We start from the raw sequence: 22933 nt of genomic DNA, 5'->3' as shown, positions 1-22933 counted from the left end.
TGTCCAGCAAGCACAGAGTTGATGGTTGAACAAGTACTTGGAAAATCTCATATATTCATGATTTTCTCAGTATAATACTTGCCTCCACATCCAGGAGACTTGCCAAGGAATTACTTGCACTCTCGAGGCAGAAATGTCTAGCAAATATACTCCTTTACTGCATGACTGTGGAGCATAGGCAGCATCGCTGAAATACACACCAGCACACACTTCACACATATACACACAACAGCATCCCGTCTTCTCCAGCATTCATTGCCTGTGTCATTTCAAGATCCCCCTTGATTGTCTCACTCTGACCAAAACACACCAACCCCTCCTGCACAAATCTCAGGTCCTTTCTTTTAGAGCAGAGTTTCTCAGTCTCAGCACTACTGACATTCTGAACCAGATAATTATTTACTCTTTATTGGGGAGCAGGTGGGAGTGTCCTGTGTATTACATTTAGTAGGATATTTAGTAGTCTTATGGGCCTCTACCTACAAGATGCTAGTTGTACTCAATTCCAATTATGACAATAAATAATGTCCAGACAATTAGATATGGTGACAGTGCACAAAGTCGTGAACCACTGAAATATACATGTTAAAATAAGCATACTAGATTTTTAAGAAACTGTCCAGACACTGTCAAATGTCCCTTCAGGGTAGGGGGACAAAATTATTCCCAGTTGAGAGCTAAAATTCAAGTTCAGGTACTCTTTGTTGCAGCTTACCTTTTTTTCTCCCCACATTGCATTATAAAAACCTCTCTTCATATATTGTCTCTGCATTTTGCTTCCACTGTTGTGTTCTTAGGCTTTAGTTCTCATTTCCCAGTTGTTCCCAGCAGAGGATTAAATAACAAGCCTGCACAAAAGGCCCACGTGCATGAACACATGGGTTGCCAGGTGTGATTGTGAAGACTTTTTTTATTTGTCAATAATTGTGTGTGTAATATTGATATTCAATCTCTGCTATTAAAACTAGAGGGATTTGGTTCCATAGTTAACAGGTAAGTTCAGAGACTCCCAGAGGTTTTTTGTCATTACTATTAGTTGTGATATTTTTGTTACGATATGTTTCCTCCCATCTGAGTTTATCGGTACCCTTCTGAGAATTTCTTTTGAAGCATAATTCCTGTGTTTACTGAGTATTGACCAAATCTGTTTTGTAAAGAAATTCCACCCTGAAGGATGGTTAAAATAAGGTTGAAAATAAAGATTAGCAAAAATCAGTGGGATTATTTATTTTTGGACAAACAGATTTAGCCATTTTCACTGTGCTAACAAAACTCCAGAAATCTCAATCTGTTTTATAACAAAGTTTTTTTTCTTTTTTTTGTTCACTGGTTCTAGAACATACTGCTCTCTCTACAAGGATGTGGTATTCCTGAATATCACACCAACTCACAATCCCCTGGTCAAAATAATTCTCATGGTCAAGTCCAAGGTTAGCTAGGTGGGATCCACACCTCTTCCCTGGGGAAGGGATCTGCAGGGATAGGCCTAGTAGAAAGGGGTGGTGTGTTAGTCAGCTTCCAGTCATTACAACAAAATACCTGAGAAAATCAACTTAAAGGAAAAGGTTTATTTTGGCTCATTGTTTCAGAGGCTTCAGTCCATGGTCTGTTGACTCCATTGCTTTTGGGCACATTGTGACACTGTGTCACAGTGGGGAGCCTGTGGTGGAACAAACCTGCTCACCTCCTGGCAGCTGGAAGCAAACAGAGAAAAAGGGGATGGGGTCCCAGTATCTCCCTTAAGGGCACACCCCTAACGACCAAGCTTCCTGTGAGGACATGCCCCCAGTGACCTTCCTTACACTAGACTCCACCTCTGTTCCACCACCTCCCAACACTGCCACAGGCTGGGGACCAAGCCTTTAGCACGCTGACCTATGGTAGACATGTAAGATCCAAACCATTAGAGTAGGGAAATATTTTTAATATAGTCAATGATAATTTTCCACCATAAGCCTGGGTAACTTTTGAAACAACCTTGTTTATACAGAGAAGCCTACATATGTTTCCAGCTACAGTACAAATGTGAATGTTTCAATAGAATGTTTTGAGTTTTAGTTTGGTGAATGACTTTTCTGTGTAACTTAATACCTACCAATGTTTTCCTTTTTATTTTTTCCTTTTTTCAGAGAATCCGTGACTTAGAAGATAAAACAGATATCCAGAAAAGACAGATAAAGGACTTAGAAGAAAAGGTATGCATCAAGTTCAATATCTGTTTTATCCTTTGTTATTTAATGAGAGAGCAGTCTCAATTTTGCTGCCCATGTCCTTCTCTCTTCTCAGTTACTGTGGACCTGGCATAGGTACCTGCAGGTATAGGACATGTAGCACTCACCTGCTGTTAGGCCCAGGGATCCAGCAAAAGCTGGACCACCAGTGACCCAGCCTTGACACTTCCACCTTTTGTGTTGGTTCTTATTCCTTTCTGTGTTTTGTTTTTCTTTCTTGCTTTCATTTCCTTTCCAAAACTTTGTTCTGAATTTTTTTTTACTCCACTCTTTCCTTTAAAAATATTTTTAGCACCTTAAAAAAAACGTTTCCATTATTATTCATTAAAAGCCCTTTCATCCTTGTGCTAGTTTCACTTCAACAGTAATTCAGAATCCTAGGTTGACACATGATAACTATGCCTCTTGTCACTTCCTCTGCAATCTGAAAGAGAAAATGCTTCTTCCAAGTCAGCCAATGTTTGTGGGCAGCAAAACAGTGATTCTTAAAGAGGTCACTTGGAAAGGGTTGTGTGTTGGGAGAAAGAATGAGGCTCAGGCAGGGATGCTGTGAGTTTAACAGCCTTGCATAATAAAGAACGGTCCTGCCCAAAAGCCCAGGAGCATCCTCCTGAGAAATACAGAAAGGACAGCAAGGAGGTTTTCTCTGGCATCCCAATCACATTGAATGGAGATAGCTACCTAAAATCCCATATTTAAAAAGGATATGTTGTTTTTCAGTATCTTCCATGGACACATAAGAGTAAAATAGCAAACCATCTACCATTCCTGAGACAAATGTCAAGGTGGGATTCATCTCAAATTGCCTTTATAGCTAGCCTTATGATGTGAGGTCAGAGGGAGTGGGTGGACTCCAGTGGCCCGGCCACCAAGCACCAGATTCTCACACAGGAGCTTCTTCGGAAACTCTTTTGACCTTGAGTAAATGACTGCACTCCTTATGTCTAAGCCATTTCTAGAAGATAGGAATGCCAACTTTTGTGCTCACTTCTCATAGGTCCCATGAGTAACAAGGTCACGTGAAAATTAGGAAATACTAAGAAAATTATCAGTCCAATTTAAACTAATCTTTAAAATTTCTACTCCTTAAGTACACATCCTCTGTAAAATTTTGTTTGAATTTCCCTCTTTTCAGAAGTGGTCTATGTCCTTCTGCAAAGGCAGAGATAAAGCAGAATAAGCCAAGAACTGAGTCTAATCTCCCAGTGACTGGCAGGAAGAGCAGAAGGCAGGGTTGCTCCCAACTTCCCTGTGGTCAAAGACACACCTTGTCCATTCACACACGTTCAAATGGCCAGCCCTTGGCCATGCTTTGCTCATTCATAAACTGCTAGGTCTGGCTCAAGGAGAAAGTCAATGTTAAGGCAGTTCTGCCCCAGAAATGTATCATCTTACCACTTAGTCTCCATTTAACTGAGGTTTAAAAAGGGAACTAAGGGGATATATCTATTAAGGTCATCACCCCAACCCTTCCTAAAGAGATTCCATAGAAATTTTGGGAGAAAAGGGATTAAGATTTCATTCATTGTAAGAGTATAATATGAAATTTTTCACAACCCTTTTGCTCAATACATTTCACAGTGTTTGTGAACTTCCTAAACATTTATGATAATGAAGGAATATACTTAACAGAAAATAAGGACTCTTTATCAGGGCCACATACTTCAATAAGATGGTAAGTTAAGCCACTTCAAAGACAACCGAGTTGTTTCTGATTAGAGATGAATGAAAGATGAGGTTTATACTAAATGGTCTATTCAGTTGGCCTTACTCTTGCACACTCTCCAAAAAGCTAAAGAGCATTTATGTCAGAGATACTCTCCATTCTTTCCCTTGAATTACTTGATCACCTACTAAGAGTACATGGAATCCCTTCTTTGAGGCTCATTACCATGTACATAATTAGTATAATTCAGGTGTTAACAGCATACGTTACAAAATTACCTCAACTATGTATAACCGTTCACCATGTCCAAAGCGTTTCCAATGTCATCATTTCATATGATCCTCATAATTACTCTATAAGACAGAAACAGCAGATGTTATGGTCTTTTTTATATAGATAGTAAAACAATGGATCAAAGAGATTATGTAATTAATTTATGGGAAATCAAGAACAGGGGTCAGGATATGTAACTCCAAGTGCCATGATCTGCCCACCGCACTGCAGGGACCAAGAATTTCATCACAGATTAAGTGCAGGCATCTGCTTATGTTCAGAGAAGTAGCTCTGATGTCAGATCTTCTCACAGTAATTGTGGGAAGCCTTCTGTTTCTCTCCATCTCTAGCTTCCCTGCTGTGGGTATGTCTTCCAAGATTTTTTATTTAAATGGACAAAATTTCTGCTTTTCAAAATAACAGAATAGTCACCAAACCCATGACTACTAGCACCATATGTATAACTTGATTATACAATTTAGCCACAGTGAAGCAAGAATCTTATAAGCAATGGCAGTAAAGGTATGCAAATAATATGCAAATAATATGCACACTACAAGAAGCCCATAACTGACCCTTACTCAAAGATGCTATAACCAACAGGATCTTCCCAGTGTGAAATAATTGAGCAAAAGACTTATGGAATCTGTGAAAGTACATCATCAAGGAAATCAACATGTTTTAAAACTCACCTGACCTGTGACCTTTTATAATTAACCTACAGTTGATTGTACTCCAGTGCCACACAAGCCTATGTTTGTTCATCCAATTATTTGCTTCTCTAGTGAAGGTCCTCAGTAAAGAGAGACAAATCTGACTTCATTTAACAATCATGAGCCAAATAAGAAATGGTCTGTCGGAGAGGCACCATAGCAGGAACATCACACATTCATTATCTGAAATGCCCATTGATGTAGGAGCACATTTCATACCAACAGGAGGCACACACACCATCACTTGCTCAGCACAGACCCTGCTGCCCCAATGTAATTACTAATAGCATCCCATTTCCCTCTCAGAAGTGATCCACTGTGGATAATTGATCATATGTTTACCCTACATATTAATATTCTCTCTGCTGCACCTTGATCCTGAAACCTATCTCATTAACCAAACAATGATAGTTTAATGTGTGATAAGTGTATTTTCTGATCATATTTTGGTTTTTGAATACCCTCCCATACATAGAAGATAAAGACAGTGATATATACTGTAGGACTCGGGATATCTAGGTTCAGGCTTCACTGTGACATGAAGATGCCCTACAATTCTAAAATATGTGAATCAGCATTATTTAAACACTGGCATTGCTTTACCAATAGATAAATGAAAGATATGAATTTTTGAAACAAAAATGTACTTGTGCACATGAGAAATGGGAAGACCCAAACAATGTGGAAAAGCTTAGATTTTGTACTACCTGAATGGCTCTACAGAAATTCAGATTCACATAATCTTCTTCTTTTTCTTCTGCAGTTTCTGTTTCTATTCTTGTTCTTCTCTCTTGCCTTTATTCTATGGCCTTGATGTCAAGGTGCCTCTTAAAGGTAAGATTCCGTTTAATTCTCAAAATGTGGTTTTAAGTGGTATCTGATAAAAAGGGTGCTGCATATAGTTACTATGCTGTATTTTTGAGGAACAAATACCGTTGGTTTGGTTAGCCAAATAATGAGAAACAAATCCAATCTATTTTGGTGATTGTTAAAGACATAAAAGGGTTATGAAGCATAGTGGGAATTAAATTCTTTTTCCAGTTACCTGTATTACTTTGAGAAGTCACAGTGCCTTTGGATCAGTGTTCTCATAGCAATCTGCCATTAAACGGAAAGAGTTACTTCTTTATCTGTAGAGTGAAGAAATAGGACTGGGGCTTTAGTGTTTCTTCCAGCTTGAAAATGCTGATTTTGCCAGGCATGGTGATACACACCTGCAACTCAGGAGGCTGAGGCAGGAGGAGCGCAAGTTCAAAGCCAGCCTCAGCAACTTAGTGAGGCACTAAGCAACTTAGCAAGACCTTCCCTCAATTTAAAAAAAAAAAAAAAAAAAAAAAAAAAAATGGCTGGGAGTGTGGTCTGGAAGCGCGGGGAGATGGGGCGACAGTGGTGCAAATGTGGAGGATCCCGGCCACTGCCAGAGTCACCACGGCTGCCAGGTGACATGGCACAGCCAGAGAATTAAAGTCAGAGCCCAAGCTGCAGTGCCAGTTTCCAAGCAGGTCCTCCACCCACTAGTCGCTGTCCCAAAGCTTCATCCCTGAGGCAGGCCAATGGGCCCCCCTTCTGCCTCAGGTCTTTCTCTTCCCTTGTGCTGTTTGTTGGGAGTGTGAAAGGAGGAGGCTCAGGGATGCTCCAACCCCTTTTTTCCTGCCCATCGCAAGTGCCACTACCACCAGGGCCTCACCATCTCTCTGTTCTCCCGCCTCTTTGGCAAGAAGCAGATGCATACTTTGACGGTTGGACTGGATGCTGCTGGCAAGACGACCATTCTGTATAAACTGAAGTTAGGGGAGGTGGTCTCCACCATTCCTACCACTGGTTTTAATGTGGAGAAGTAGCACATGAGAACATTTGCTTCACAGTATAGGATGTTGGGGGTCAAGATAAAATTAGGCCTCTGGAGGCATTCTTTCCAAAATACCCAGGGTCTTATTCTTGTGGTAGATAGCCAGCCATGATCGAGAAAGAATTGAGGAAGGAACCCAAGTACTGCAGAGAATGCTTGAGGAAGATGAGCTGCAAGATGCAGGGGTGCTGCTTTTTTGGAACAAACAGGATTTGCTATGGCTGTCAGTGAAATGACAGATAAATAGGCCTTCAGTCTCTGCCTAACAGCACATGCTATGCTCAAGCCACTCTTTCTACCCAAGGAACTGGTCTGTATGAGGGACTTGACTGGCTGTCAAATGAGCTTTCAAAACGTTCAGTGAAACTGGATATCTAACCAAGGACACGTTTTGATAGAATTGGTCCAGGCTTGTTACAACAAAATTAGTTTGCATCTTGGTTATTAAACTGTATCTGGAACTGGTTTGGGCGAATATTACAGTGTTTAAACTTATTTTGTGGTCAATTATTGTTTACCAAGTATAATGTTGCTACTTAGCAATACGTTTGGTTTTGAAGAAATTCTCCTTGGGGGTAAAAAGTATCATTTTTAAAATTTTTACTTCCTTTCAACCTAAGTGCCCGGACATAGCTATTGTGACACCGTTAAATAAATCAGTTTTGAATGTTTTTTTGAACCCACAATGAATAATGTTTTAAAGTTATCCCCTTGCTACTTCACTGATACCTATGTCACTCCTGGGACAGTCTGCTGATTTAAACATGTAGAATTCTATTTGTATTTATTTCTATTCCTTGCCAAAAGAATTTTCTAATACTGCTTGTACCAGCCAGCGAAATGCTCCAAAACACTATTCAACTCTCTTGCACTGAGAAACTTAATATTTTTTTCCTTATTATTGACTCCTGACTTCCATCAGTCAAACTTAACCTTAGTATGGTTTGGATTTGATAGCTTATTCTGCATTGGTTGCAAAGAGTTCATATTGAGATGGCTTTTAATATTCAGCAGATTGTCTTCCTTTATATTGTTATCTTTTTTTATGTTGCATAGTTCTGCTGATGTTTTGTCTATTGGTGAACGTATCTTTCATTAAGAGTTATTGTGAAAACTCGTCAAACACAATGAATAAGTTTTCTTTGTAAACCATTTGAAATTATTCCTAGTAAGATGATAATTTTTTTTAAAAAAAAAAAGGACTGGGAGTGTGGCTCAGTGGTTAACTGCCCCTGGGTTAGTCTCCAATACCAAAAAAAAAAAAAAGGAGAGAGAAAGACAGACAGAAAGAAAATGCTGATTCTGAGAATTTAACAAGCCAATAATGACTACTATTTTTTCAACCCTTTTTCTAGTCTCTCTTCATCAGACCTCAATGAAGTAGACTATTAAGTAAAATTGGATCTTGTTTTTAAATAAATTACATTTCAATGTCAATTTAGGAAGGAAAAATAGGACTTGCCATTACCAAGTCCATATCTCATGAACACATGCATAAGTAATCTCAGCCAGTGATTTCCAATGCTTAAAAATAACAGATTCCAAGGCCCTACTGCAGACTCAATGAATCAGGTCACTGGAGATGGAGTTGAGATAGAGGGTAGAAGGTGGAGAGCAAGGATTGATCTGCATTTAACCAGCGTAACAGGTGATTCTGCTGTCCAGCCACGTATGGAAACCATAAATCTCAATACCATGGTTAAAAAGGAAAAAGGGCTAGCTACTATTCTAAATCCATTTGCCACGATGCGTGTCAGCTTTGATTATCCCATGAAGTTACACTATATAAAGATCCTTCCTAGAATCCAGCTCATTTAACATTCTTTTCCAGCAAGTTGAAAATTGGAAGAGAGACCCTTTCTCCCTCCGTGAGTATCAATTGTTACCTGCTTGTAACACAAACCAGGAAGAGGGCTTTAGCATGGCCTGATACAAGGCAAGTGAAGCATGTCTTCTTAGAGCCGCCTCTCTGGCTTTATTCCTTCTTCCAAAAGATTTTCTTTTTAGACTGAAAACTGTCCTTTGGTGAGAAGGGTGAGAGCCTTGCAGTACACAAAGGGGAAGCCTGAGTCTTAAAGCAAAGGATAATATCTAAACAGAAAAAGGGCAAGTTTCTATAGGAATGGATCAAATTGGCCAGTGTCAGAAAACAACTCCTGCCCCCTAAAAAACAATAAATAAAGAAACAGGGTGAATAAAGTTCAGTGAGAGACCAGTAATAGATGATAGTTTAAAGGAAGAAAAAAATCAAACTTCATAAGTACTAGCTACAAAACCACAAAGTTTCAATATTGACATCAATAATGGCTATGATAGCATATGCTAGGAGTTGTTCTGAACATTAGATACATTTAATCCTCACCAAACACCCCTGGGTGAGTGTTGCTGTTATTCCCATTTTACAGTTGCATGAAACTTTCCCAAGACCATGAAGCTGCAATTGGCAGAACTAGGACTTGTATCCCAATACCTCACTCCAGAGTCTAATTTTAACTTCTAAAGAACAAAGGGCCTCTCTCCCATATTTTGAACATCATTTATGCTCGCATGTGTTAGCAGTCAAAAGCATTGTCTACTGTTTCTGTAGTACGGCTTTTGCAGTTGGTTTTTGCAGTTCTGATATGCTTATCTCTATATCTTTTCCCATTCTCTGTAATTCCTTAAAGAATGTGCAAAATTTGATTTGTTTTCCTCCAAAATAGCACATAATTAAAACTCAATGACTGTTAAATGAAAGGCTATGATGAGAAGTAATAATATAAAGTAAATGAATGTGATAATGAATCTCATCAGTATAAAATATATGCAGGAAAATGGGTGAGTAGTGTAGCTTTGAAGTCAAATATAGTTTGAATCCTGCCATTGACCAGCTATGTGATGGTAAGCAATTTATTCATCTATGTGAGATTAGGTTTCCTCTTCCATGAAGTGATTATGTTACCGGTAGCATGGTGTTGTGTTGAGAGAACTGAATGAATGCATGTAAAACACTTACCACATTGCAAAGTTAAATAATCAACAACTCAGTAATTAACATTAAAAGGTTAGCTATCAAATTTATTGAGTTTGCAATATAAATATTAGAAATGATAACTTCTGGTATTTCCAGGTAGTTTATTGCCTAAATCCAAATATGAAGTTGCTTTTTGTCACCTCTTTTTGGTGAAAAATCCAGATTTTAAAGTAAGGTAGTATGACATGACTGAAAACTGATTAATGTGATTAATGCTACTTATGTCTCTAAAGCAGGCAAGAAAGAGGACAAGAAAAGAAGAAAAGTGCTTTTTTGTCAGCAGGTTATAGAAGTAAACTGCAAATAACCATAAAAAGATTTTCTAGACTAAATAAATGATTTTTACTCTCCTCAGAAACCCAAGAGTAACTTATGTATAAACATATTTCTTTCTTAAAATGAAGTGACTACTTCTTTTCTTTTAGCAATTATCTAAGCCATTATTTTCAGTGGTGATATGGAAGCAGCTAAAAGCTCCTTCACTGCTCTTAGTGCCTGACAACTGAATGATTCAGCCACATGGATTACCTTGGAACTTTTGCCTTAAACAGGTGGTTCCAGAGGTATCATCTGTTTAAGCATTCTTTTTATTCCGAATAGCTAGTGTACCACTGCATCTGTTATATTCTTCCAGAAAGACAGAATGAATAGAATAGCATAGAATAGGATAGGATAGGATAAGATAGGGTGGAATAAAGGGGTTCTATTAAGGGAGTTGACTCATTAAGTATGGAGACTAACTCTCACAATGAACCACCTCCACGCTCCAGAGAAGCCATTTGTGTGGCTCAGTACAAGTCAGAACAGAGAACCATTGAAGCCAATGGTGTGACTCTTAGCTCAGGCTTGAAGACTGGAGAGTCCCAGGAGGCCACAAGTGAAAGTTCCCAAGTTGGAAGGCCAAGAAACCCAGATGTAATGTCTAATCCATTCACTCTGCCCTCATGGATTGATACCTCTCATGGGCCCCACATCCCAACACTGTGGCATTGAGGATTAATGCAACTTCAATGTTTATTGGGGGAACACACTCTAGACATAGCAATCACTAACTTTTTCATGTTGGACAGTTACACGGGGAGAAAAAGGAAGGTAAAAATGAGAGGAGAAGAAATATAGCTGCCCCCAGGTTATTCATATCCCAGTTGCAATGACCCGCTGGAGAGTCCCCTCTTCTGAACAGGAATGGATTAGTGAAAAGGACAACACCAGCTTTGCTCATTATGAAGCTGGGAAGACCAGACAACAGACAATAGTGACTTCTTAGCCACCTACCCTGGCCTAGTTCATTTCTGATGACATTTCTCAGGGGTTAATCACACATTCTTGAATTTAACAGCTCAATATTCTTACTTTGAGAGATTTTTTTAAAAAGTTAAAAAAAAAAAACCCCATGTAGTACTAGCTTAGTCTTCTGATAATAAAAAAAAAATTAAAAATTAAATACTGTATTATAAAAATAGTCACACCACTGGTTAATGGTTACAAATCATCATAAAATATGCAAATGGCACTTTTTTTATATTTACATTTTTTCAATCTCCCAGAACCAAAGTTTACAAGTGACTTGTGGACAACAAATGACCACATGCAATTTCTACTGTACTTGTTTAAAATAAAAGAATTTTGTTTCTTATTGTTTTATATTAGTAAAGAAAGTCTACAAGATGAATCATTGTATGCCAGTTAATCATACCTTTCTTTATGTAAATATATCCATTGGCTTTTATCTAGTCATAGTAAAATTATTTCCATGTCTGTCTTAATAGACATATTGAACTCAGTAGATGTAGAGAAGGGCTTAAGCTATATTTGCTTTTGTAATTTCATTAGCTATAATATGCCTTATATATGCCAGGTGCTGCATAAATTTGAAGTTGACAGAAGGGCAGATGGATGATTGAGTAAATACCTGGGTAAATGAATTTGAAAGCAGATTTGTGACATGTGAGGGCAGAGACATCAATAGTGTAGTAATGTAATAACAAGATAGCATCTTGAATTTGTTCCTTATATATTTGGAGATTATTTAGAGAATTCAAAGCAAAGACTATATAACCAGATGCATTTCTACCCCTCTGCTGTAACTGGAATATCCTCACTGGGCTCACTGCTTCTCTGTTGATACTCCCCCAGCAATGAGAGTGAGGTTTTCAATCCCAAATCTCATCTTGTGTACTTCCATGGAAAGCCCCACTGTTAGAATCCAGTGCTGGTTCCTTAATGTGTCCAGCAATGGTCTAACCACAGACAGTTTCCCGGGCTTCCTGTTGCTCCATTTTCCCTTGATGAGCCACACTCCCTCCTGCCTCCTGCAAAGTTTGCTCAAACTATCTTAGTGCATAAATACTTTCCTCTACTTCACCCAGTAAACCCTGCTCACTCATCCTTCAGATCCCCACTCAGAGAAGTCTCTGTTGATTTCTCTTCTGGTCAAATTTTGCATGCAATTTGGATGGATTAACATACACACATATGTATGTGTACATATACATATGTGTGTGTATATATATAATTTGGAAATATGTATATATATAATATTTAATGTCTCCCTCATTGAATTTAATGTTTGTTTATCCTTATATCATAAACACCTAGATAGCGCTTAGCACAGTCAATAATCACTAAATGCTTTTGAAAATAGTGCTAGTGATATTATGATAAGGAAGAGGCTGTCTTGGATTACAGCCTTAAATTAATTTAATATTCATTACTTTATATTTATAACAACCCTTCAAAATAGATTATACTTCTCTGTCTTGCTCTGTGTCACAATAACAAAATCCTAAATCTGGGAAGTTAATAAATAACATTAATATATTTCTCCCAGTTCTGGAGGCTAGGAAGTCTAAGACGGAAGCATTGGCAGGTTTAGGGTCTGCTGAGGGCCCTCTCTGTGCTTCCTATGTGGCACCTTGTGGATGTGTTCACATGGTGGAGGGGACAGAGGTGCCTGACTAGCTTCCTCCAGCCTGTTCACAAGGCACTACTCCCATCCAGGAGAGCATTCATGGCCTAATAGACCATCTCTTAGGGATTAAGTTTCAACATGGATTTGGAGGGGACATAAGCATTCAAATCATAGCTCACTCCAAAGTTTAATTTCCTGCTACTAAAAAAAAAAAAAATTAGCAGATGTGGAGTACATAGTTCAGTGGTGGAGCAAGTTGTTAGCATGTGCAAGGTCCTGGGTTCAAAACCCAGCACCCCCAACCCTGGCCAAATTCAGCAAGGAATAGCATCATATTTAGTTTTTCTATATTATTTTTTGACATTACATAAGAAAAATCAATAGTATAGAACCTGGCTCATAGACTCTTTAAAGTCAGGTTCTTAGGACATACCAAGCACTCTGTCTTGACTCATGCCTTTTTTTTTTTTTTTTTTTTTTGGCACCGGGGATTGAACCCAGTGGTACATAACCACTGAGCCACATCCCCAGCCCTTTTTTAATATTTCATTTAGAGACAGGATCTCGCTAAGTTACTTAGGGCCTTGCTAAATTGCTGAGACTGGCCATCCTCCTGCCTCAGCCTCCCAAGCCTCTGGGATTACAGGTGAGCACCACCACGCCCATTTTGACTCAGGCGTTTTAAAATGTGCTGCCATCTCTACACATTTCCCACACCAACATCAACCACCATCCCTTTGTCCTTCCCATCTCCATGGAAAATCAGGATTGTCTCCATCCTCTGGCTTTAGTTAGGTTCCACTCAACATTATGATCTGCTTTTCCCACTAAGATTCTCATCAACCAATTATTTCAGTGTTCAGTGTCAATTTCTTCATCTTTAAATGTAGGTAATGAAAATAGCTACCATTTACTGAAGACACTATACAATCCGATCAAGTGAATATGAGGGTCGAAGGAGTGAAAACTGTGATTGACGGCCCTTCGGTTTTGTGATGTGGAGCTGGTTGGATGACAGAGCCCTTGTACATACTAGAGTCACAATTCAGAGTGATGTGCTACATCATTGACTTAGTCTGGTGGCCTGTTGTAAAGATTCAGAAATGATAGCTGCAATTGCTGTTTCATGGCGAAGGAAAGTACAGCTCAGCACAATTAAGCAACCTATTTTAAAGAATCCCTATGACCCCTATTGTGATCTGGATAATTGCAGCTACTCAGAGGGTCAATTTGAATAAATCTGGCTTTCCTATAAATGTATAGTTCCTTTTACAGGTACTCCTCAATTTACAGAAATGTAACATTTGAAGAGAATTCTTATAAGCTCATTTGTTTTTAAAACCAACACATTTACTCATACGATGGGTTTTATTTATTTCAGTTTTAATAGGCAGAAATTACCTTCACAAGCTTTGACACAAAGTAGGGTATAATCTCTCTTGAAATATAAATTGAAAATTTGTAAATAAAAGTCTTTTGTGTTAGTATAGCTTTATGTATACAAATATTCAAACATGCATATATCCCTTAAAGGGTCTTTTATATAAATGTTCAGATCAGCTCTCCTTTTTACCAGGGAATAGATGATTATAGTTGCAATCAGTTGTTTAAGGTTGTCATTACAGTGGTGTGCAAATACGAACTGAGTCTGTTTTCTTAGGTTCTGTCATATATCCCTCTCTTTCTTTAATTAAACCTTAAGATGGTTCCCTACCTTGTCAGTCAAAAGTCTTGCCCAGTTTAGAAATTCAATCTCAGACTTTGACCTCATTTTCTCCCTTGTCCTACCTGAGTCATGAGTCAGGTACCCAATGGGGAGTGGGTTCCTGCTCTGCTGTAAGGGGCATGCTCCTACCTTCAAGGCTCGGCCCTTTTCCAGGGGAACAAAGGGAAAGGCATCCTGCCCATAGACCATTTCACTGCCCCTGTTAACCAGGTCTTGATGTCTTTCCTCTGAGAGGGGAGAAAGACTGGCCATCCTAGGAGACCTGTGAGTTATTCAGAAGGCTGTAGGAGCAAGCTCCATGCACGAGTCCCACTATTGCACCCAGCCTCTTCCACTGCCATTTTGGTCCCCATATTATTGTTGGTGTAGCCCACAGCTCCCAGGTGGGGAGGCAGTTTTTAGTTGAAGAATGGACAAGGAGACCACTACACTACTGCCCCCATGTTGGCCCCATCTTGTCATCTCTCTCCAAGTCTTCACTCAGAAAATCCAGGGAAACGAGTCTATGTTTGAGCCATAGAAAGCAGGTCTCCTCTTGCACACAGCACCAGTCTTATCATACCTTTAATGCCTTCTCCACCCTCCCCCAGTGTGACTGTCCCCAGCCACTGCTTTTCCTTTCCTGCTCCTTCTCTATAACTTCATCACTCTTTCATCCCAGTCTAACACAGTCTTGGAAGTAAAGTGACTCTACCAATAGAGATTCCAAATATTTCTGACTTTTACTCACAGCAGGAATTTCTCTGAATCTTTAATTTGCTAATATGTTGTATCCTGGAAGTGTCCATTTGGGTACTAAGTGCCTTCTTTTCCCCTACTTAGGATCTTGGTCAACATTTCAGGACAGTAATAAAGTCTTTCTAGTGAATTAGTATCTTCACTTTATAGACGAAGAAATTGAGGTTTTGCAGCCTTATATAATTTGTCCTTGGTCATGTAACACATGATAGCACATCCTCTGCTATTTGCAGCTTTATTGGAGGAGAGAGCGTTAGGTGCTAGACTTTTACCCAAGTGAAAACCCAGACACGTGGACCTGAGGAGGAACAGGGCTGAAAGTCCTGACTGGCCTAGCTCTAGCACCGCACCTTTTCAGGGACATGTCCGGGAAAACCCTGTGGCAGGATTTCCAGGGAGTTCTCTAATTAGTCCTTAGTGTAGAAACTACCTGTCAATGACTGTAATGATGGAGGAGAAAGGGTGACATAAAAACAAGTCACTTAAGGGCATAGACAGAACTGTTTTTAAAATAGCCTTAAATTAATGTCAAGGGCATGATGCTGCAATCGAGTTTTAAGATACGGCCCTGAAGTCCCCAGAGGAAAAGGCAATAAAGATAATACCTAATATTTCAGGCCACTTAATATAAGACAAGAAACTTTATTTGCTCTACATATATTATTGTGCAACAATTTTTGAAATAAAGACTTTTATTTTCTCATTTAAAATTAAATTAATTAAGCTTAGAAATGTCATAAAACTTGCACAAAGACGTTCAGCTCAAAGAGATGGTAAGGAATTGAAAAATAATATTTTTATTTATCTTTATAACACTATTGCTTTTTTGTGGGGTGGGAAGGGACTCTGGGAATTGAAGCAAACTTCACTCTTTAGACTTTTTTTTATTATTCAGCCGTTAACAAAAATGATGATTAAAGAATTTTTTTCTTTGTTTTACAGAATAACCGAAAACAAGGAACAGACCCCAGAAAGGCAAATGCTTCTAAACCTTCAAAGATGGCAAAATTGTTTACACCAGTGCAAGGGAGATCAAAAGCTAAGCACTTCCCTGTAGCCAAGACTGCAACTTGTACTTTAAAGCCATTATTCAAGGTTTCTTACTTGACAGTTCGTACATGACCCTGTTGAAAATCTACAATATATGCTGCATTTAATGAAACATGTATATGTCAAACCAGAAGAAAAGACTATAAACATATATTGTGTAAAGAAAAAAAAATCAGCAATGAAACCAGTTTCAGCAGATCAAGCAAAGATGTGTCTTGGGCATGGAACCAAAGTTACAATGAAACATTCAACCCCTGCTGTGCAGGGGGGGCATTTTAATGTAACACCACACCCCATGGAAATACCAGTCCTCAAAATAAACATAATTTTAAAAAATCAAAACAAAACCAACCACACAAAAAAATAAATAAATAAGGGTGGGTGGGGAATGAAGCACGAGGAATACCTATGAGGAGCTATTTACAATAAAATGTTTCATTTGAAAAGTCTGGTTTCTTACTACAGGGATTTGCTTTTCTGTCTTTATGATTTTTTTAAACTCAGGAACAGAGACATCTGCAGTGTGAAGGGAAGAAAAGCACTCTCCATTTTGATTTTCTGCAAAAGGTGGAGCAGGTGGAATGCATTCCACAGATGACAGATGAGAAGTGGATCACAGTGACCCTGTCTAAACTGGCAACCAAGTCAAAGGACTCATGTGAATGTAACATGAGATGTAAATGCGGATTGGATGCTTCCTTATTCTTCTCTCACATCTGCATTCCTTCACCAACAATGGACTGATCTCATTCATATAAGAAGATGATACTCTAAATTACAAGCTCCCTGACTTAGTTCTGTTTAGAACGCCAACATCCATAGGGAACATGGGCCACAGAGCACCTCTGAATCCTTCAATTTTCATAATTGCTGGTTTTCAGTTTAAAATTGTGTGCAAATGAGTATGTTATATGATTTGGGTTAAAACTTCATAGGGGTGATAAGTAAACTTCTACTGACAGTTGGGTTTGCCACAGAAATGTGAATATTAAAACTTCCTGATATACCTAGAGCAATCTGACCTCTTGTCATTTAGAGTGATAAGTTTTCTTCCTGGTCAGCTATCAGCAACAAGAAGGCTCTACTTTTCTATATAGAGGTACCATTATGTTGCTGATAAGGCCATTTTATACCAGAGACAATTAGAAGACCAGTATTTTTCCTAAGTTATGCATTTCTGAGTTTGGTCTCAACTCTGAGAAAAAATACATGCTCCTGAAAAGTTAATTTTACTCCTCATTTACTATAGATAACAAGATAACCTTGATTTTTCAATATTTCAAGGTTTTATTTATGGGGTTAGAATTCCCATGCATAGAGAATGTGTGTAGGGAGCAAGAAACTCTTTCTACAAAATGCTACACATATCTTTCCATATGTGAGTTCAGTGTCTTTTTCCTTCAGTTTTAGTGCTAACATTTTCAAAGCCAGAACAATAACTGAAGAATCTGCAAGAAATGCTAGAACACTGGGGACCCACTTTTTGTCCTTGTATGTACTGCTGACCCAGATGTCTTTGGCCCAGTCACTTAACCTCTCTGTGCCTCAGTTTCCTCATCTGCAAAATGGGGTTGAAATGCTTTTTCATGAAATATTTTATTTGCAATTCTGGAACAAGAGGTGCTTAAAGTAGCACAAAGTGCTTTGTAATTATTATAACTGCTGTATTTGACTTGTGTTGTTGAGAAAAAAGATTCCCCTGTGTAATAAAATAGTGCTTCAGTTTGGTTAAATCTAAGCTTTGCAGCACTGAAGCATTGCCATCAAGCTACCTGAAACATTATTAGCAATAAAGATTGAAAGATCCCAAATGAGGATCTCTAATCACCTATAGCAAATAGTCATCTCATGCTATTGAACAGGACGGAAGAGTGTGTCATTTCAATGATAAGCATCTCCCAGCTCATGATTGCATCAAACAAAATTCCACTTTGATCACTGGGACATCCAACCATGAAAGGAAGGCTTGGAAAGAATTGGCAGTGTCAAACAATAAGCCTGGTTATACTTTCATTTGGAGGGAAGGTCAGATGATATGTCAAACTGGGAATGCACAAACAGAACTATCCTGCTGAATTCTTTGCCAAGTTTGTTTTTCTGTGGCACTGGGAATTGAACCCACGGACCTCTGGCACACCAGTCCAGTGCTTTACCAACTGAGCTTCATGCCCAGCCCATCCTACTGGGTTCTTTGATTAACTAGGTAGGTTCTAAATTAAATGTGAAGAGCAGGTTCACTGTGTAGTAAATGTGTAACAGGGTACTTCTGTTATGTCTATCACCTAACTTTAGCAAACCTCATTCAGAAAATATGGAAGAGGACAAATTTCTCTCCCATAATTCAGACCTTTCTCTTCAATTGCTCTTTTCTTACACTCCAGGGCCTATCTGAGCAAATCTGTACTCCATCAAACATACCTTCCTTCTCTGTATCCAGCATTCCCCACCAAGAAACTTGTAGGTTAAAATATATATCCAACAGCTCTTCCTAAATAATTAGAAACATTTGCAAAACTTGTGTGTCTTCCTCATATGTCCTATCTGCTTGTCTGCTATTAATTGGACTGTATCATATTCCCAATCATATGAGAGCAACAACAGTTAAGATGATCATCTGAGACGATTTAGATGAGTTTAGGGCTGATGCAAAAGGAGATGTTCTTCCTTTCTGCTTAAGACCCAAGTGATCAAGCAAATTTCTCTAGATTATAAGCTAAATGGTGATATTTTTGTTAAGTCATGCTCATGATCTACAAAATTATCCTTGGATAAGTCTAAATACTTTTAGTGATACATCTTTCTGTCATCTACTTCACAATTATAACAGCATCAGGAAAATTGTGTATTTATGTTGCAGTCACTTATGGATACACAGAAATGGACCAAATCTAAATGCATGCTTCCTTTACATTTAAAGTTCAGCAATAGTAAACAGGATGCCTTGTTAATAATAGAGAGGTCTACCATGGCTCCATTTCTTTAGAAAAAAAAGACAATCCCCATTCTGATATTTAATTTTTGTATCTGTACTATCCTGACATATTTGGCCAATGAGTTAGTAGGAATCTGAACAATGAGGGTTCATTTACTGAATTTTTCTTAGGCAAATATTTGTACCCTTGAAAAAAAGTAACTATTTAAAATAGTTTGAGATAAATTAAAAATCCAATTTAGCACTGTTATTCATTCAGGACAGAAAAATTTCTATGAGAGGCAAGAAATGGAGAGAAAAACTCTAGTTGATTACCACATTAGAAAGCATGTCACTAAACTGTCCTTTTTTTCATTTATTTTTTAATATTACCCAACTTTCATTTTAGAAGATAATAGAATATTCTGAGAAAATCATATTCCTTTAAACTTATGTCTTACAAATTAAATTATTGCCAAAGTAAGGTTTTAGGGGCTGAAGAATTAATTTCACTTTGATTTTTTTTCCCTCAATGCCCGAATAACTGCTCATGCAGGCAGTATGGGTCTTCCAAACTCAGAAGGACAGATGTGGAGAGGGCGTGGTCACCACTGGGGTAGAAAGGAGGATTGGTTCTCCACTTGTTATTGAAGAAATAAAGTTTGCCAAGGAATTTTTGCTACAGTCTTTTATTTCAAACTCTTTGATTGTTTTTCTTTTCTTTGGTTTTAAATAAACCACTGGCAAACTTGTTCCTTTCTGCCTATTTATTTCCCAGTAAATCCATTGTGTAATTTGTATGTTCCTGTCTTCAATGTAATTCATAAGCTCACTATTTTTAAATGATGCATGTCTCTATAACCTACATAGGTTTTCATGGAACCTGTAAGAAGAATATTTATTGGTTGTATGTTGATGTTTGAATTATTGGACCCTCTGTGTTATGTTACATCAAAAGATGGACAACACAGATTTTATTTCTTTAATATTTGATTGCATCCTTTTGATCTGTCAGAGTGGTGCAGAATATATACATATACACATTCAATAGAATAATAATTGGTTATATTATTTGGGGGTTACATTGCTTGTTGCCCTTTGTGAAATTTTCATGACAAAGTTTTGGTAGTTTTAATAACTTTTATTAGTTTAATTCATCATTTTAATAATTCAGATTCATCTACCATATTTAGAAAGCTCAATACAACTTTTGAAAGATCAGTAATCAAAACAGATCTTAGATGACTCTTTATATCTTGAAGGAGTGCTTGCAGGAGGGACCCAAGTCCCTCCTTAAGTGGACTTCTGGGTTCTAGAGGTTTGAAAAACATTAGGCACAATTCTTAAGAAAGGAAACTTCCATTATGTCCAACTGCCTCATTTCTTCTGTGTAATATTCTGTCTTGAGACTGAATTTTCAGGCATATTGGCAAGAGAATTCAGCACAACTGAGGGTTAGTATTGATCCTTATAAAATCTCTTGAAGTGCCAAATTCTTTGATTCCACTTCAAAACTGGCCAGTTCATATTACTTTGCTGTCTTTAGTTTGACAGTTTTTTTACTTCTAAGTAAATCTATTGTTGCAAGTCCAAGTTCAGTGTTTAATCAGAATTATAGAAGATAGACTTAAGGGGGAAGTGTGGCAAAAGTAGAATTTTGATTTACTTTATTTAACCTAAATCAATTTGGTGAGGTTTCCTGTTCTTGCTTTTTTGCACTGAGGTCTTGACATCCATGCTCATTCTTCCTTCTTTGTTATAGGAAATGTTCTATAGGGTGGGAGTAGCATACACAGAAGACTTTTGAGTCCAATTTTGTCTATGATAAAGACTCCACAAACTTTCTATGGAGTGAATGATGCAATTTCCCAACCAAAAACAAATTGAAGGATCCATTAATAATGCGAAATCACTTATATTTAACAGACATCTCACAAAATGTGCCTATTCCCCAAATTAACCATAGCACCTTCCCATAAGGCAGATCAAAATCTAAGCATTTTATAAATATGTGATGTACATATATGCACATATATATTCTGTACATAGTGTGATGGAGTGAGCACTTACCAGGTGTGTGCTTCTGTCCTAGGATGGAAGAGGCAGTTCATGTCTGTTTAGCATCTAATGTCTGTGTTCATTCCGTCCTTGCCTGCCTCTTCTTTCTGCTCCCCCATCTTCTGTTCATTTCTGCTATTTCCTATTATTGACTGTGGCAGAGACTATTTATTGAGTTTTCAATTATCCAGACCCATAAGCCAGAAATTTTTTTGGAATAGCAACAAAATATCCAGAACAATATTCAGTATTAATATCAGCCAAAGGTCCCATATCTTTATCAACTAAAAATCCTATCCAAGCAGGATTTATGCATGATTTAATCTTCAAAATACAGTTCTCTGGGGACTCAAGTATTGAGCTAATCTGAACAGATGATTCCTCAGATTTCCACTGTATTACTGCAGCCAGGGGGCCAATTTTCCAAAGTCTCCCTCCAATCAGCTGCATCAATTAGGGTTCTCTCCATCTCATTAACACGACTCCATATACTGCTTCAGTGCTTGTTTAATAATGAAAGAAAGATATAATTTGACTGAGTTTCTCAAGAATGGTCCTGTGAAGTACACTGGACATGTACATGTACTGTATGTATTACCGTAGAGATTGGAAACAATTTATTGTATGTAAAGTTTTATGAATTGGTTATTTTATAATTTATGTATTTAATATAGGAATCAATGAACTCTGGTGTTTTAGTTTCTATAAAAATAAAACAAGCTGCATTTTTAAAAACTTTATCTTGTGTTGTTTAAGTGGTCGATATGGCTTTTTTGTTTTGTTTTAATTTTTTGTAACTGAATTCTACTTTGGGAAAACAGGGTGGAAAATAGTCATGAAGACCAACAGAATAGAAGAGAAGACACAGAGTCTGATATTTCACAAGGATGCCAGAAATATATCTTGGAGAAAAGATAAATTTTTTTAGCAAGTAGTTAAAAAAACTGGGATAGTTATATATAGAAAAATGAAATTAGACCCTAATCTTTGACCCTGCACAAAACTCACATAAAAATGAATCAAAGACTTAGGAATTAGACCAGAAAATTTACAGTTGCTAGAAGAAAACACGGGGCCAATACTCCAGCATATAGGTGCTGGCACAGACTTCCTTAACAATAACCCCAAAGCACAAGAAATAATACCAATAATCGATAAGTGGGATCTTATTAAACTAAAAATTTCTGCACAGCTAAGGAAATGATGAAGGGCGTGAAGAGACAGCCTACGGAATGGGAGAAAATCTTGGCTTGCTACTACTCTGATACAGGATTAATAGCCTGAATACACAAATAACTCAAAAAACTTGGCAACAAAAAAGCAAATAACTCAATCAATAAATAAGCAAAAGAACTAAACAAAAACTTCTCAATAGAGGAAACATAAAAGGCCAATAAACACATGGAAAAATGTTCAACATCTCCAGCAATCAGGGAAATGAAAATCAAAGCTATACTAAGATTTTATCTCACTCCAGTCAGAATGGCAATGATCAAGAATACAAACAACAATAAATGCCAGCAAGGTTGTGCAGAGAAAGGAAAAATTGTACAGTGTTGGTGGTATTGCAGACTAGTCCAATCACTTTGGAAAGCAGTTTGGATATTCCCAAAAAAATTAGGGACAGAATCACCATATAACCCAGCTATCCTGCTCCTGGATATTGTCTCAAAAGAACTAAAATTGGCATACTACAGCAATACAGCCACATCAATGTTTATAGCAGCACAATTTATAATAGCTAACTTATGGGAGCAAACCAGATGCCCATCAATAGATGAATGGATTAAGAAA

The 22933-nt window shown here is 37.8% G+C and overlaps 1 protein-coding gene and 1 pseudogene across 3 annotated transcripts in view; both read left to right on the top strand.

Moving 5' to 3' along the window:
* The window catches only part of Jakmip2 (janus kinase and microtubule interacting protein 2), a 173427-nt gene extending 151577 nt beyond the window's left edge, over positions 1 to 21850 (top strand). For all 3 annotated transcript variants that reach the window (XM_047556188.1, XM_047556187.1, XM_047556185.1), the window contains 3 exons: positions 2130 to 2195; positions 5647 to 5717; positions 16063 to 21850. In XM_047556188.1, coding sequence (XP_047412144.1) covers positions 2130 to 2195; positions 5647 to 5697 — 117 coding nt within the window. In that variant the 3' untranslated portion in view covers positions 5698 to 5717; positions 16063 to 21850. The remainder of the gene's footprint in view (positions 1 to 2129; positions 2196 to 5646; positions 5718 to 16062) is intronic.
* LOC124986371 (ADP-ribosylation factor 4-like) lies at positions 5697 to 7110 on the top strand (annotated as a pseudogene).
* Positions 21851 to 22933: the final 1083 nt, after the last annotated feature.

This window comes from Sciurus carolinensis, chromosome 6 (genome assembly GCF_902686445.1).
Source record: "Sciurus carolinensis chromosome 6, mSciCar1.2, whole genome shotgun sequence".
Taxonomy (NCBI): Eukaryota; Metazoa; Chordata; class Mammalia; order Rodentia; family Sciuridae; genus Sciurus; species Sciurus carolinensis.
This window is presented reverse-complemented; position numbering and strand designations above follow the sequence as displayed.